A 15,760-nucleotide genomic window follows, 5' to 3' on the forward strand; every position below is an offset into this window, starting at 1 on the left:
CTATTAAATACATACTATCTCAATATATTGCTGAAATTTCTTAACATTTATTGTTTGCACATCAATAATGCAATTAGAGATAGGGTTCTAATATGACGAGTGAGTGTAAAAAAGTGAATAGTGTAATTAAGATAAAGAGTGTATAAAGGTGGATAAGTCTAAGAAAATGTATGAAATATGAAGTAAAAATTAAAGTGTTTACCAATTGATTATTGTTGGTGTAGTGGTGATTGGACTACACTTAGGGAGGATCTGTGTGCGATCCCCTTCAACAACAATTGGGAGGGGATGAAACCTAACTACCCAGAACTATACTATATATAAAACAACTTTTAGGTTGTAATGGACAAGAGAAAGAGAGAACCTTACTAATAACCCACGTCGAGAGGAGGAAGAAGCTAAGCTGAGGTAGAAGAGAGTAATTGATTAGTGAGGAAATTGAAGCGATTAAATTCGAGTATTTAAATATAAAACATGTTTACACATACTCCGGAATCTACTCCGGAATCGTATACGCATATACTCACTCTCAATAAGTCAAATATTTCTTAATTAATGTTTGTATGAATGAAATTTTCTTGTATAGTTGTACGACAATTACAAGACAACTATCCAGCCTTTCGTTTGATTAATTCAATTATGGTATCTTTTGTTAAACTAGTATTACATGTCTTGATCAATCACTAAACTTCCTGATCATTTGATAATATGTACTCTCCGTACGCTTTCAGTTGAAACATTTGGAAATAGTTGGATAAATTATGTATACATTACTTTTTCCGTTTCTTTTTACTTGACTAATGGTCCCATGCGTAGCATGCAATTTAAGAAAGGAATTAGAGAAGATAAATGATTTTTTTAATACGAAAAAAATATTTAACCACCAATAAAAAGGGATAAATGGGAATTTTATGGTATTAGTTTATACAAGTATTAATTTAGTGTATGTTCGTTTATCTTCTTTAATCTCTTCCATAAGTTGCGTGCCAAAAGGCTACAGTACAGGTCAAGTATATTGAAATGGAGGATGTATAATTTTTACAATCAATGGTATAAATGTTTGAAATCATGTATCAACAAGCTTCAAATTCAAAGAGAACGGAGAAAATATACACCGTCCATTTTATTCATATTATTGTTTTTCCGACTTTGACCAATTTTATTTCACAAAAATTAAAGATTCTAAGATTAACAAAATTGATTATTTTTTTTTCATTCCTGAAGAAGTTCATATCTTACTCGAATATTCGTTCGAAATAGAGGGAGTATAACTATTGACCTATTGTACGTAAGGTTGTGACTCTATTCATATAATAATTTCTGTACTAGATATATTAATTATGGCATAGAAAACATTTTCCAAGAAGATGAATTTATTTGTAAAACAATTTTTGAGGAAATTAATTCTCTTTGTAAACTGAATTATGGCATAGAAAACATTCCTTTATTTGTTTCCTTACAACACAAGGTAAATTATAAATGAAGAGGAAATTAGAATGAAAGGGGAAAGGTAGAGGGGAGGGGAGGAGAGGAAATAGAGATGGTTAGGAATATGGAGAAAAATGTAAAATTTACTTCTTTCAAAAGGAAAATGATTTCACCCCTTCACATACCAAAAGATTAATAAATAAACATATCATCATTTTACTAAAAAAAAAAAAAATTGCGAAATAAACTTTCCAACACAATAATGCAACAATATGTTTTCATCCGATCCCTTCTAATAAGATCCTAGACTTAGGGCCTATTCTCATATGTTTATTTTCAGTTCAGTTCAGTTCAGCTCTAATAATTAAGTTCAGTTCAGTTCAGTTCAGTTTAGTTTCTAATTTCCTTCTCTCATGAAATATTTATTTCAGTTCAATTCAGTTCAGTTCAGCTCTAATAAGTTTAGTTTAGTTCAGCTGAGTTCAGTCAATGAGAACAGACCCTTAGCATTTTGTTAGGAGGATATACTGACTGTGCCATTTCTCTTTAATACCGTAAATAAGTTGTTTGAGATGCAATCATTTGGTCATTTGGTTAATTGGTTCTACTTAATCTCTAAGTGATGTATCAAAGGTTAACTTTGCCTTAATACGTGAATGATATCAACTTTTATATTGTTTAATTCTTAAATAATTCATACTATACATAAATGTTTAATTAATTAATGGTCAAATATGTTGTTTTTTATTTTTTGGACAACAGCGAAATACCCAATGTGTCGATTGAAGACTACACAAATGCACAAGTCACAATATTCACAAACATATATTACTATGACAATATTATTCAATTAATATATAACAAAATGTTGTTAAGTAATGCAAAATATAAGTAGAATTAAAAGTTCTCTTTATCATTTTTTTTTACTTATAAATAAGTATATATTAATATATGTGGTGAAAATCAAACCTCAAAGCTAAATATTAAATTACGGGTTAGATATCACTATGTTAAAGGGAACATTTTAATCATTTACGATAAATGCCACAACAACTCAACAAGGGACAATACTACTATACTAGTACTCGTTATTTAAAAGATGATGGAGCAGATGACGAATTGACGAATGAAGTTTTAAAAAGTTTTGTTCAAATTTCATTGCATTCATAAGCCACGTTTTAGTAGCAAATTAAATAAAATAATACAACAACAAAAAAAACCATAAAATATTTGAGTCCAATTACGTTACCCAAATGAAAATTGGAGCTCAATACAAACAACAAACCCACTGAAGTAAGAGAAATAATGGAACCAAACAACAGATAATTAACGAGTATGTATGTCAGTATGTGCTGAATTAATAAAGTAGTAGGAGACAACTCCAATTCACCGCAGTATTAATTAAGCAGATCCTCTACGCTCATCATCAACTTCATCCACCTCAACCTCGCCAGCTAATTCTTCAAGAGACTTACCTTTAGATTCAGGAACCATCAAAGTGCAGAGCATACCTATGAAGTTGATAACACCGAGCACGATAAGGGACTTACTCTTTCCAATACCAGCGGGATAACCATGATCTCTCTTAGCTGGATCCTTTTCTTGCGAGGCGTACACAAATCCGAAGGCTCCTACTATAGCCCCGGCTTTTCCAGTTGCTGCGGATATACCATGGCAAGTAGACCTCAACCTAGCTGGGAAGACTTCTGCGGGAACCACGAAGGTAGTGGCATTAGGACCAAAGTTGGCAAAGAAGAAGGTGAGCCCATACATAATAATGAAACCGATACGATTCTCCTTTTGTTGCCAATATTTGTAGGGGAAGGCAATTGCAAACATGAAAACGGTCATGAAAAAGAATCCCATCATCTGAATCCACCAACGTCCAATGACGTCTATGAAAGCGACTGTGAACCAGTAGCCAGGGACAGTTCCACAGAGAGCGATCAAGGTTTGTGCTCTTGCTACCATATACACCTCCCTAATAGCATTCATATCTGCTGCTGGTGGGATCCACCCAATGGAGCTAAAAAGATCTTTTTGGAAAAGATTTTGACTGTAAAATGCAATGTCGAGTAAGAACCATGTACTGGTAGTTCCTAGAAGGCGAACACCGTATTGTCTAGCAAATTCTTTAGTGAACAACCCAAATTGATTCCTCTCACTCTTTGCTATTTTGTCAATCTTTTCCTCCTCGGCATCAATTTGAACCTTTAGGACTTTGGACATGTCTGAAGCAGCTTGCTTAGCATCCTTAGCCACAAGAGCGGTGTACCTGGCAGTCTCAGGCATCTGCATACGCCAGTAGTATGTTGTGGCAGCAGGTATAGCTCCGAACATCAAGACAATACGCCAAATGTAGTCGCTCTCCGGTGGTAGGGAGGCAATAGGGTTGTCTTTGAAAGCAGGGGGCTTGAATTTGGCCTCAAATGCGGCTGAAACAATTAGGGAGACAATTCCACCGGCTAAGATACCCATGCCTTGCATAGCAAAGACAGCAGCGATGAAACTTCCACGAGTCTTCTTGTTAGCATACTCAGACATGATCGTGGCGGATAGTGGATAATCTCCTCCAACACCAAATCCAAGCCAGAAACGAAAGAAGCAAAGTGTTGTCATAACACCCTTAGCACTGCTCCCAAAGGAGAGACCAGAGGCAATAGACATTGCAACCATCATAACCAAGGTGATACCATACACCTTCTTCCGCCCCATCTTGTCTCCGAGCCAACCGAAGAAGAGTTGGCCAGCTAGAGTACCACAAAGAGCAACTCCACTTACAGCAGCTGAGACATTGATAGGCAATGCTCCTGGCTTACCAGATCCAGGTGTGTCATAGTAAATACGACCGAGAAGCTTGGTCAACAAAGAGATGCAAAACAGGTCATATGCATCTGTAAAGAATCCCATACCAGCAATCACAATTGCTGTGAAATGGTACCATTGCGTCTTTGCGACGTCAAGTGCATTTAGCACTTCTAATTGTTGTCCCTTCACCATGATACGCTCTTATTTTCTTTTCTTTTTTTGTTTTGTTTTTCAATTTTTTCTTTTCTTACTTGTTTTTATCCTTCTACCTTCATCTACGCCCTGCAAGATAAATCATCGTATATATGTATTAGAAAACTGAATAAGCTTGTAACAGTGAAATTGGTATATCAACACACAAATTTTGCAATGATGGCATATAGTATAAACAACATATATATAAAGCAATATTTCAATGTATTAGTGAACAAATTTTATCTTTATTTTTTTTGGAAAGAATGAACAATAATATTTTAGAAGACTTTATTGATATTAAGCTTTATTGTTCATACAAACATGGTACGCTTTAGTCGTAGAAGAGTCTAAACATATGCATTATGCAAGTTAAGCCTATGCATGGTGTCCATTTTAAACCAATTGATAATAAATAAATGGAGTATTTAATCATTTGATTTATAAATCATTATAAGATCGACTATGTATATCTAACTACTATAGTTCAATTCCAACAATTGACTCGCATAAACCCTAAACAATTATAACATTCAATATGGAAGAAATGTATGGTATGATGTATAAAATTGGACAAAAATATTAAAGAGTAAAATTCACCAACCTGTGCGCTATGAAGGAAGAAGCTCTAGTAGAAGAGATTATTTGTTTTTGTGAAGGAAATGGAGGGAACAAGATGAGTATTTATATGGAAATCATGTTTACACATTCTTCCGTATTGGAATCCTCTCCGTAATCTTGTAAGAATATGCTCTTGCAATATGTATTAAAATAAAATGGATCGTAATTACATGCAAATGATGCAATGCCATGTTTGTACAAAAATTTTAAGATTAATGTCTCCTTCATGACATTTGAAACATAACTGTCCATTGTTTGAAGGAATCAAGTACATGAAATTAAACTAAGCATATGTAATTTATACAATTGATACCATTTATCTATCTTAATTTATAAATATGATAAAAGATAATAATCATGTTAGATCTTGAAAGAATCATCTTGATCATTGTATATTTTCAAAAACTCTTTACTTATTGATAATTAGATAAATTAATTATTATGTGTGGTGATATGTATTTAAGAAAAAAATAGTTATATGAGATCTTATTCGAATTGCCTCAATTTTTATTTCAACAAAAAAAATCAACACTTTATAATTTTATTTATTGGGAATTAATGTTATTATAGGTTACAATTTAGAGTTTACATATACGTACAATTTGAAAATAAAAGAATTAATAAGGGAAGTTCAATATAATTACTAAAATAAGCTTCTTCCGTTTATAATACGCTTACAATCCGTTCATTAGTACGGACACAAATGATAACTTATTTAATATAATTACTAAAATAAGCTTCCTCCGTTTAATTTATAATACGCTTACACTCCGTTCATTAGTACGGACACAAACTAATGATAACTTATTTTGCAAATAGATCGAATTTACTTGGACCAGCAAGTGGCTAATAAACCATTAAACAAAAATTAACAGGACCAAAAATTAAATACAGAATCTAACCATATCAAATTGCCTCAACATCAACCAATTAAAGTCTATTATTATTAAAAGAAATTATAGTTAATTAAATTTTAAGGAAAGGACCGTATAATGTTAGGTTCCTTTTCAACTACGCATACGCCGTACGGCTCACCTATGTTTCTTTTAAGGACGAATACGGTTATACATACGGACTTACGGTACAGCCGTACAGTTAGAATATTGGAATTGGCATGAATGTCTTTGGCTAGTTAAAACTGTAAGGTATTATATTTAAAGAAATTTAGCGTTAATACTATAAGGACTAATATTAAACCTTAAAGATCAATAATTCCACATAATAACCTTAAAGCATTTATTTTATCATTTATAAAAGGAACGGATATAATTTGAAATTGGGAATTCTCTCAATAAAGAATTCGATGTAACCTTAAAACATGTACAATCCGTTATTTAAAGGTTTATCATCTCTGTTTTTTTTTAATTGACATATTTTAACTTTACCATTCACATGTTTTACATTGTGTGTTTTTAATTTTTTATACAATTTATAATTGTGAAAAATAAAATGAAGTGATATCTTGTAAGTTTCATTTTAATTTATATTTTGTTAATATTCATATTCATTTTTAAAAAAAAAATTTTAATTAAATATATACGAAGTATGCATTATTGAAGTTTTGCATTTGCATACTTGATTCATGTCAACTAAAAAACGGATGAGGTGTAAGAATACTTGACTTTTATATTGTTTTATACTTTTGCATTATGTATTACTCACTCTATAAAAGATTCCATTTATTAAAAGAAATATTCAAAAAGAACAATTCTATTAATTTCATCCAAGGAATAATTTCAATTAAAAGAAAAATAAATTAATTTTTACGTTTTTAAAACATATCTTTTTTTTTTTTGGTGTTTAGAGAGCCACAAGGACGGGGTGAGAATCGTTTTTAAAACATATCTTTATTGACCCTCTATTTATTTGTAATTTAAAGTTATTAATTTTCACTAATTAAAATAAGTTTTGATTATTTTAATTCAATGGTACCAAATTTTTTTACTGATTAAAAATTATTTTTACTAAATTTAAATGAATTTATTTTCTCTGCACATTATTTTTTAAAGGTGAAGAGAACAAAACTTAAAATATATTTACAGATTAGCTTAAATTAGTTTAACTAATTAAAAGTATTTTACTTTTTACTATAAACTAATTTTTTACTAAATTAAACATTTTTTTGTTGAACTATTTTTTTTAAAAAAAAAAATGGAAAACTTAACTTATTTTTACTGCGGAGTACATAAACTCCGACAATTTGACTTCCTTTAATTTATCCACATGAACACATCAACACTCTCTTATAATAATGACCTTCATATGTGTTCAAGTAATAACTGTTAAAAGTGTTAATAACCTTAGCTTCGAATTTAGAGGCGATATTACTATTTTCTATCGGAATATTATCGGATGCAATGCATCATCGGAAGAAAAGTATCTAAAATATTAAAATGTAAATAAAAAGAAAGTCAATGGGTTGACATGCAAATAGAGTATTTCCTCAAACGCACAAAAAATAATTTACAAAGTAGGGGAAAAATGTCAACGGTTTTACTAGCACAAAGTTTTACTTAGCTTCCAAAAGCGATGCTTTTGTTTCTATCTATCGTTTGAATTACTTGTTGATTATTAAATGTGTATTACAAAATAATATTAAAAAAAGAATGTCAATGGGTTGACTAGCTTACAATTTGCTCCCTTTGATAATGCTTTGTTTCCATTGGTTGCATGTACAATATCAACTCAAAACTTAAATTAAAAAAAATAAAATGTCAATGGGTTGATAAGCACACCAAAAGATCGAGATTTGGTACTTCCATTGATGCTTTCTTTTAGTTAGATCAGTACGCCAAAAACTACTTGCGGATTTTAATTACAAGTACTTGCATCATAACCCCTTAATTGTCATCTTCCACATAATTTGTAGTAAAGGGATATGAATATGTATGATGTAAGTCCATGTAGATGTATACAAATAGAGAAAGTAGGGGGTATTCATTTGATTATGAATATAGATTAGGGTTGTCTCTAATCTAATTAAATCAAAAAAAAAAATTTGGTTTTGAAATATTATAACCAGTCCAATCTAATTTCCTACCAAAATAAAAAGGGAACATAATTTGGTAATTTGGATCAATCTAAAATACAAAGCATAAAAAATTTACCATTGCCCAATATTGCCTCAAAATCTCGATCTAATTTCTTGAAAAGTGATTTTAGAGAAGTTTTTTTTTTTTTTTTTTAAATAAAAGTACTTAACTAAGTCTAGGTAATTTTAGAATTTTAGTATAACTTGGTCAGTTTAGCTCGAAATATTCATAAGCCAAGCTTCAGCTATTCTTAGCTTGGCTCAAAAACTTGAGTTTTATAATATTCATATTTTTATTTTTAAATTTAATAATTTGTAACAAAAAAAATTATCAATTAACATTTGTGCTAAGCCAAGAGAGGCTTGATCAGGCTTCGGTTGAGCTTATTTACACCCCTCTCAATAACAATAAAACCAAATCTTTTACTCTGTATCAATTTTTTATTTAAAAAAAAAAAAAATCCAAAATTCAAATATCATGTCAACCACCAAATAATTTAACTAATTAAATTATATAATCAACGCACTAAACTACGTAGTGGTTGTCCATAATATGGAAGTTGAGCTATCATCTATTCACCTTACTTACCTAAATATTATCAAAATAATTAACTTAGCTCTAATAAAAAAAAATATTAATAAATAATGAACTTAGCTAGAGTTGAACTTCCATGATAAAGACCCACACACAAACAGCTGGAAACTCCCACCAAACATATCACCAAGACCAACTTTAAACTCAGTCTCATATCACATTTTGGTGCTCTACACGATTGCCAATAGCATAATTAGGCAAACACTTTATAAACATTTTGTCAAATTATCAAAAATGACAGACATTAACATCTATAATACAAGTACATGATAACAATGATTACTTGGTATATACTTATTCCAGGTTGACAGCTCCATTATGTATTGTACTGTTCAACTATACCTACAAAACTCTATCACGACATCGCCTTTGCCGGTTAACTGGATAATGTATTAGCAAATCATACGAGGGTCACTGTCTTCAGACAGCTGACTCGTTGCAGGCGCTCAGTTATACTTAGACATGGTAAGGAGTTGAGGGGCCTGTTGCTGAACTTCTATAATTGTCAGTAAACGCGATGATTATTTTATGCTCTTCCCATGAATGGAAACCTTCTATAAGTGACTTCGTCAAGATGCTCATTTCTTTTATACTCTTCCTCCAAAGAACGACTGCTAATTGAATAATCCGATAATGGTCATCAGTCATCACCAAAGATACCTTTAACATAATGTGCAAAGCAATATGTACAGCAAATAGAATAATTCATGTACACTCAATTCATTCACCGAATACACCTTTAACATGATGCGCAAAACAACATTAAGTATAATTTAGTACGGAGCAAAGTGTTATTGGAAAGAGATAGCATCTTTTAGTTTTAGACTTGAGGGTTCTGCACTAAACAAACACAATGTTAAAAGCTTTTCAGTACCTACAGAAAAACAAAAAACTTGTTTGCTAATCAATCAATTGTAGAATGTTGTTATTTGGCTGTTTCACTTGACTTGTTTAACCAGCTAATAGTAGCAGTTGTTACTAGTTTTCTTGCGCCAATTTATAGAAGTTTGGTAAAATCGGTGTTTGGCTATCAGCGATTAATATAAAGTACGGAGTGAATAGATAACCATATTTTTCAATTTTGGGAGAAAGTCTGGCCAGAAAGCTTGAGCAGCTTTTTTTAGCTACACGATAAGTCATTTACCTAGCATAACTTATGGTTGTATACTTGAATGATCACATCAATGAGCTAAAACCCATAAGCAATTAAAAAAAACTAGACATACATCAAGTGCCAAACAAGGCCAAAGTGAAGCTGCTTATATTACACTACAGCCCTATGAAACTGTGATAGCATACATTTTTAACAGGAACTACTTCTTGTAATACAAATTAATTGCAATAATTGCCAATTGCACTATTCATAAACTTAAATTGACCACAGATTTTCGCTAAATTATTGAAACTGCTAATGTATCAAGTAACATGTTGGTAATTAGCTTCACTTTACATTTTCTTAATACTATCAATCTTTTGCAACTTCAACCAATAGATAATACAGTTATTACCAGTCAAGATTGTATATTGGCAATTGTGAAAATTAAGGTGCTGCACATTTTTGAAATAAAAGAAGTACATCCATCTGAATGACAATCTAAAAGCATACCTTAACCTTAGCAGGAGTCCCTGTCTTGACAGTGGTTGTGCTGCCAAAGCCGAATTTTGGCCTCTTTTCTGCAGGCTTTAGTATTTGGAAAGAACACATTAAAGTTTCATCTACACTCATCATCGCTCCAGCATTGTCAAACTCACCACAGTAATTAGGTGCCGAAAATATAGTAACAAGTTGCCTATTAGCAAAGAACTCGTATCCATCCTCAACAACCTGCACATTAGATGTATGAATATCATGAGCAATTAAAGTAGCTGTACATATTTTAAAGGCATATGATGTGTTAAGAAGATATTAACCTGATGTGCACGACAGATTAGATCAAGGTCCAGTTTCTGAAGAGTCTCAGTTACTTTATCAGGACCGAAGGTATAGGAGACCCCTCTATCATTCATTCCCCAGCCTTGGATCTCGTTACAAGGGTCAGACCAAAGGAGATCACACAACAAACCACTTTCTGGAACATCAGTTGGACGGAGTAGATTACGTATTTGGTCCAAATTATGCAAGTCAGGGGAAATCCCCCCATGCATGCACAGTATCCTTTCATCAATAAGAGCTGCCACGGGTAGGCAGTTAAAAGCATCAGTAAAGACTTTCCAGAGTCTGACATTAAACCTTCGTTTACACTCATCATAGAATCCATATATACGATTTACAGAGGCACATTCATGGTTGCCCCTCAAAAGAAAAAAATTCTCAGGGTATTTTATCTTATAAGCAAGGAGAAGACATATTGTTTCCAAACTCTGCTTCCCACGATCAACGTAATCACCCAGGAACAAGTAATTGGATTTTGGAGGTAATCCACCATATTCAAACAGCCTTAGGAGATCAGAATACTGTCCATGAATGTCCCCTGCCCACATAAAAGATGTTTAAAATAAAGTGCTTTTAAAAATGATAGAAGCTTAATACGAAGTATCTTTATTCCAATAATAATTAGCAAAAACATAGCTTGGGAAATATTTAGCAACATCAAGGAGACACTATTATCACGCAACCCAGCATCAAGAAGCATGCATCATAATTTAGGGAAAAAAAAATGACACAAACAAAATTTCAAAACGAGGTAACTATCTCGACCATTGTATCAGTGGCACATAGCAGATGGTAACTACATTGCAGTTCGACAGAAAAGGTTGCAATTGACACGGCATTATTTTTACATTGGTCATATACTCATATCAGTTTGTAATGCTCTGTATCAATATAGATAAATAACAGTCCTTATGACTCAGAAAACATTAGTTCAATAATTAAGAGATAATGTACCAAAAATTGCATCGAATCAATTATTAAAACCATGAGAATACATATCAAATCTCAAAATAAATAACCGTTCATGTCGGTGTGAAATAGATGACCTTGATTTCCAAGCACAGTTAGTGACTCTAAGATGAATACACCCAATCACAATAACCAAAAAAATAATCCAGATTTCTGGAAACACTCAAGCACATCAACCCTGTCCCTTATTAAAAGTTTACTTGACAGCATAATTTCAAGGTTTACTAGTTACTCCCCTTCTCAGAACCTCAATCGTGAACTTATCAAACTTCTATTGATCTACCAAAGGTTCAAAGTCCAAAACATCCTTAACAGATTGCCGAAGTGTTGTGGTACAATCAAAGTTCTAATTTCTTGGATTTATACCTAAATCTCCACCTTAGTATTTACATCTCACCAGAGACAACTAGTTTAGTTTCATATACAATATCAAAGCTATGGCCACCCAGTGTGTAATGCGTGTCTTGCATAGTTGCATCGTCAAGCTTCTCGGAGAGACACTGAGGCAACCTACAGTCCCTTATTGTCAAATAAAAAAATTCATCCATCTCAGATACCAAGTCTCACTGTCTCAGTGAGAATATGATGGTACAGACATCAAATCAATATTAGAAAGAAGTTTTGCAACTCGGGAAGGAGAAAATTTAATGGTATCAATGACTTTATGCTAGTCAGGCACTCATGAACACACTAAAGTTGCTATACAAATAACAGACCAACAGATTTTACAGCTTTATAGTTCACTAATAAATTTATGTACAAAGTTGGGAATTTATGTGAAATCCATCTACCACCACTTCGTCAAATCAATTTTTTAAGGTTGTAACCTTGCTGGCAACCAAGGCATTAAGATTTCCAGAAAGAATACATCAAAACATGTCGGAGATAGAATGCACTTGAATCCACTTGGGCCATACCTAGAAATAAGATGGAAGGAAACCTTGCAGGTCAGAGAGAAAGACTGTGTAAGAACTAAGAGCCTACCCACAGGAACGTAGAAGAAATTTATAACATGTAAGAACCTATCCTAGGCAAGAGAATGACAGCCAGAATGGAAGCTATTAGTCTATTACTCAAAACTGAGGGACAAAAAATCAGGACAATATTGTCCAATAAAATAGTAATTAAGTTGGTGAGTTGGTCATAGCATTGCAGTAATAGCTAATTTGCCTGGTTTGTTTGCCTTTTCCGGATGGTCTAGTAGACTTCCTCCATGGAAGCAAAAGGAAACTACTCATCCATTCTTCTAAGCGAGGGTCCATTGGCAAAATATTTGGATTGCAGCAGATAGTAGCAGACATCATTCACATTATGAAGTATTTCCAGTTCCAATATTCCATGGACCTATTTTGAAGCCATTCTACTATTTTTAAAATAAAAATCAATTCTCCAATCTGCAGCCATATCAATGACCCACAGGCATTAGTAACAAAAAAAATCACTCATTCTCTGAACTTCAGCACAATTCATATTTCTACTTATCAGCAGGACAAATTTCTTTTTCAGGGGAATAAAACCAGGCAATAGCATGTTTATAAAACCAGAGATCTGATGCTATGTTTAACTAGGACCAAGGAAATGTAAAAATCCCCAATGAAAATCACTTAACTCCTTCTGGACCGTCGATGTTCTAGTGTTATGGTCTAAATGTAAAGACAGCCAACCAGCCACTTAAGTTCCAAGCAATGAAAAGTTTGCATATTTGGTTTCTAAGCTGTTAAAAGCAGACTTATAATACTACTATAATAGTATGGACCTTAATCATCGCCTACAAACACACTACACACCATATGCACTTCCTTCAGCACTATTAAAATAATTTTTTGAAACTGTTTGATTTAGTCCCACTTAGATGCAGCCTCCAAAGTCCAAAAGAAATAAAGGTGATCACTAGAGCGAAAATTGTCATAACAGCCTTCCATCAAAAAGACGAGCCTAAAACAATATAAAAAACTTGACATACTAAGCCACTTAATCAATCTTACAGTACAGGCACATGAGCCTAGATATCTTCTAATAATCAAGAGAACAACTATACAAAGGTACTTTGCATTGGGCTATGCGACATATTACCTATATCAGAGGGAAATGCTAACCAAGACAAGCCCACTTTAGCTCACAAGTCACAAGTAAAAAAAACTCAAGGATGACACAAAATCATGCTTAATGCATGATGGCCAGAACAGCTTAACTGGTAATAAACAATACTAGTAGTTAACATTCTCACATCCAATTTACTAGCCATTTGCTTAAACAAAATATCTCGCTAAAGTATTAAACAGTTATATTAATCAATTAACGCACCAAATAGATGGTAATTGCATTTTACAAAGCTGAATTTTGGTTGAGAGTGCATAAGCAGTGAGCAGATTCCAAATTTGATTAAAGCAACAAAGTAACTCGAAAATTTCAGACTTCATTGTCTAATTCATCCTTCATGGTCAAATCATCAAATGAACTATCATTTGAAATAGTTGGTCCAAACACTTGAATTTATAATTCACCAAATTCAACCACCTCATTCCAGCTGTAGCAGCAGCCAACTTTCTCTTAAGTAATCATTGAATTTGCAGACAGACAATCAAGTGAATCAACTAAACAAGGACCACTATCCTAGGTCTCTCTGATTCTCTATAGTTTGACCTTATTACACCAGTCAATTTGCAATCACTGATATATACAAAGCCCATACAAATATCTTATTTCAGGGTTTTCAATGTATTTTTGTAAACTATGTTATTCGGACTCTTTATTACAACTAAACAACCTATGTACAATCCTCGATACCACTTGTGGGCCAAAATCATGCAAATTATTTAACAAAATAGCCGAGGGGGACAATTGAACATACACCCGTGACCGACACGAGTACCCGTGTAACACAGCCTAGATATACAAAACAATAAAACATTCCAAGATCACAACTTTGCAAGTCAACAATAAAATTCAACAAAAACCCACTTCAAATCACCAAAAACCCAGTAAAAAAACACAATCAAACATAACTAAACATTGAATAAACTACAAAAGAAATAAGAAGAGTTACCACAAATCTTAACAGGAGCTTCAATTTCCAAAAGATTAGGCTGTTTCAAAAAGATTTCCCTAGAAAATAAGCAAAGTTGACGGATCTCTGACTCAGAAATCTGAACTTGTTTACCAGGTTTACCTTTAACGTCAAGCAATCTGCTAATAATGCTATCAAGAACAGCAGAGTCCATAAAATCAAATAGGTGGGAAAACAGAAAGAGAGAGAAAACAAATTAGAGATGGAGAATGAATTGAAAGAAGTGTAGCAAAGAACATCACTTTACTAAGAAAAAAGAATGGTGGGAAAAAGCAAAAAAGATGAAAGGGAATTTTAATTTAGCTTTAGAAGAAACAGAGTTTGGGAAAAACAGGTAAAGTTGAGATTCTGGGGATTTTTGATTTTAGATTGGGAAATTGTGAGTGGGAAGAAATGTGGAAGAGAGAGAAAGAGTGGTGGAAAAAGAAGAAGGGGGAAAGAGTGAATTGGGGGAGGCTTCAGCTACTAGCAAAGTGGCAAGTGGGAATGAAGAATGAATGAATGAATGAGTTGACTTTGTTTACTTTTTTTCTAGTTTTGTTCTCTCTATTTGGTAAGTTGATGGCGGCAAGACTATCATGTCTTTGTGTAAGGTTACCCTAGTTATGGCCTCCCCTCCTTCCCTTATGTCGATTGAAACACCGCGTCATTGTGTGACTTGTGTCTTGCTCGAAACGGAATTAAATACTCCGTAATGGTTTTATTGCTTAATAAAGTGTATGTTACTGAAAATGATTTTTTAATTAAGTGTTGTTAAAATTAAAGAACATCTTTGTAAAAAAGAGTAAATTGGAGAATAATGAACTCAACATGAAAGATATTACTAATTTACTATCTAACTATCCTGGCTTTTGAAATATTTTATGGTGGCAAAAAAAAAAAAAAAAAAAAATAAAATAAAATTACTTCATGTTTTATATTAATTCTTGGAAAAAAAAAAGAGAGAGAGATGAGTTCATTTAAATCTTGTTCATGGACATTTGTTAAAAATAAATAGTTAAAGAAGCTTTAAAAGAAAGTTTTCAAAATATGAAAGATTCTTCATTTATGTATTATTTCTTTTAATTGCAGAAAATCACTTAATTCAACAAGTGTCCATGGAAACTTATTAAAAAA

At 32.6% G+C, this 15,760-nt stretch overlaps 1 protein-coding gene and 1 pseudogene across 2 annotated transcripts; both read right to left on the reverse strand.

The window, feature by feature from the left end:
- Window positions 1-2,829: 2,829 nt before the first annotated feature.
- Window positions 2,830-4,428, reverse strand: LOC145607643 (putative inorganic phosphate transporter 1-3 pseudogene; annotated as a pseudogene).
- Window positions 4,429-8,775: 4,347 nt separating this feature from the next.
- Window positions 8,776-15,155, reverse strand: LOC145609702 (serine/threonine-protein phosphatase PP1 isozyme 2-like). 2 transcript variants are annotated; one of them, XM_081665162.1, is made up of 4 exons: window positions 14,624-15,155; window positions 10,587-11,146; window positions 10,282-10,500; window positions 8,776-9,289 (listed from the first exon to the last, which is right to left on the reverse strand). In XM_081665162.1, the coding sequence occupies exons 1-4, from the start codon at window positions 14,796-14,798 to the stop codon at window positions 9,263-9,265; spliced, it is 981 nt and encodes a 326-aa protein (XP_081521288.1). In that variant the 5' UTR covers window positions 14,799-15,155; the 3' UTR covers window positions 8,776-9,262. The 2 variants fall into 2 exon arrangements, with proteins under 2 accessions (XP_081521288.1, XP_081521289.1); XM_081665163.1 differs by having other exon boundaries at window positions 8,776-9,286; window positions 14,624-15,151.
- Window positions 15,156-15,760: the final 605 nt, after the last annotated feature.

Source organism: Chenopodium album, chromosome 23 (genome assembly GCF_948465745.1).
Source record: "Chenopodium album chromosome 23, dcCheAlbu1.1, whole genome shotgun sequence".
In the NCBI taxonomy this organism is placed as follows: Eukaryota; Viridiplantae; Streptophyta; class Magnoliopsida; order Caryophyllales; family Amaranthaceae; genus Chenopodium; species Chenopodium album.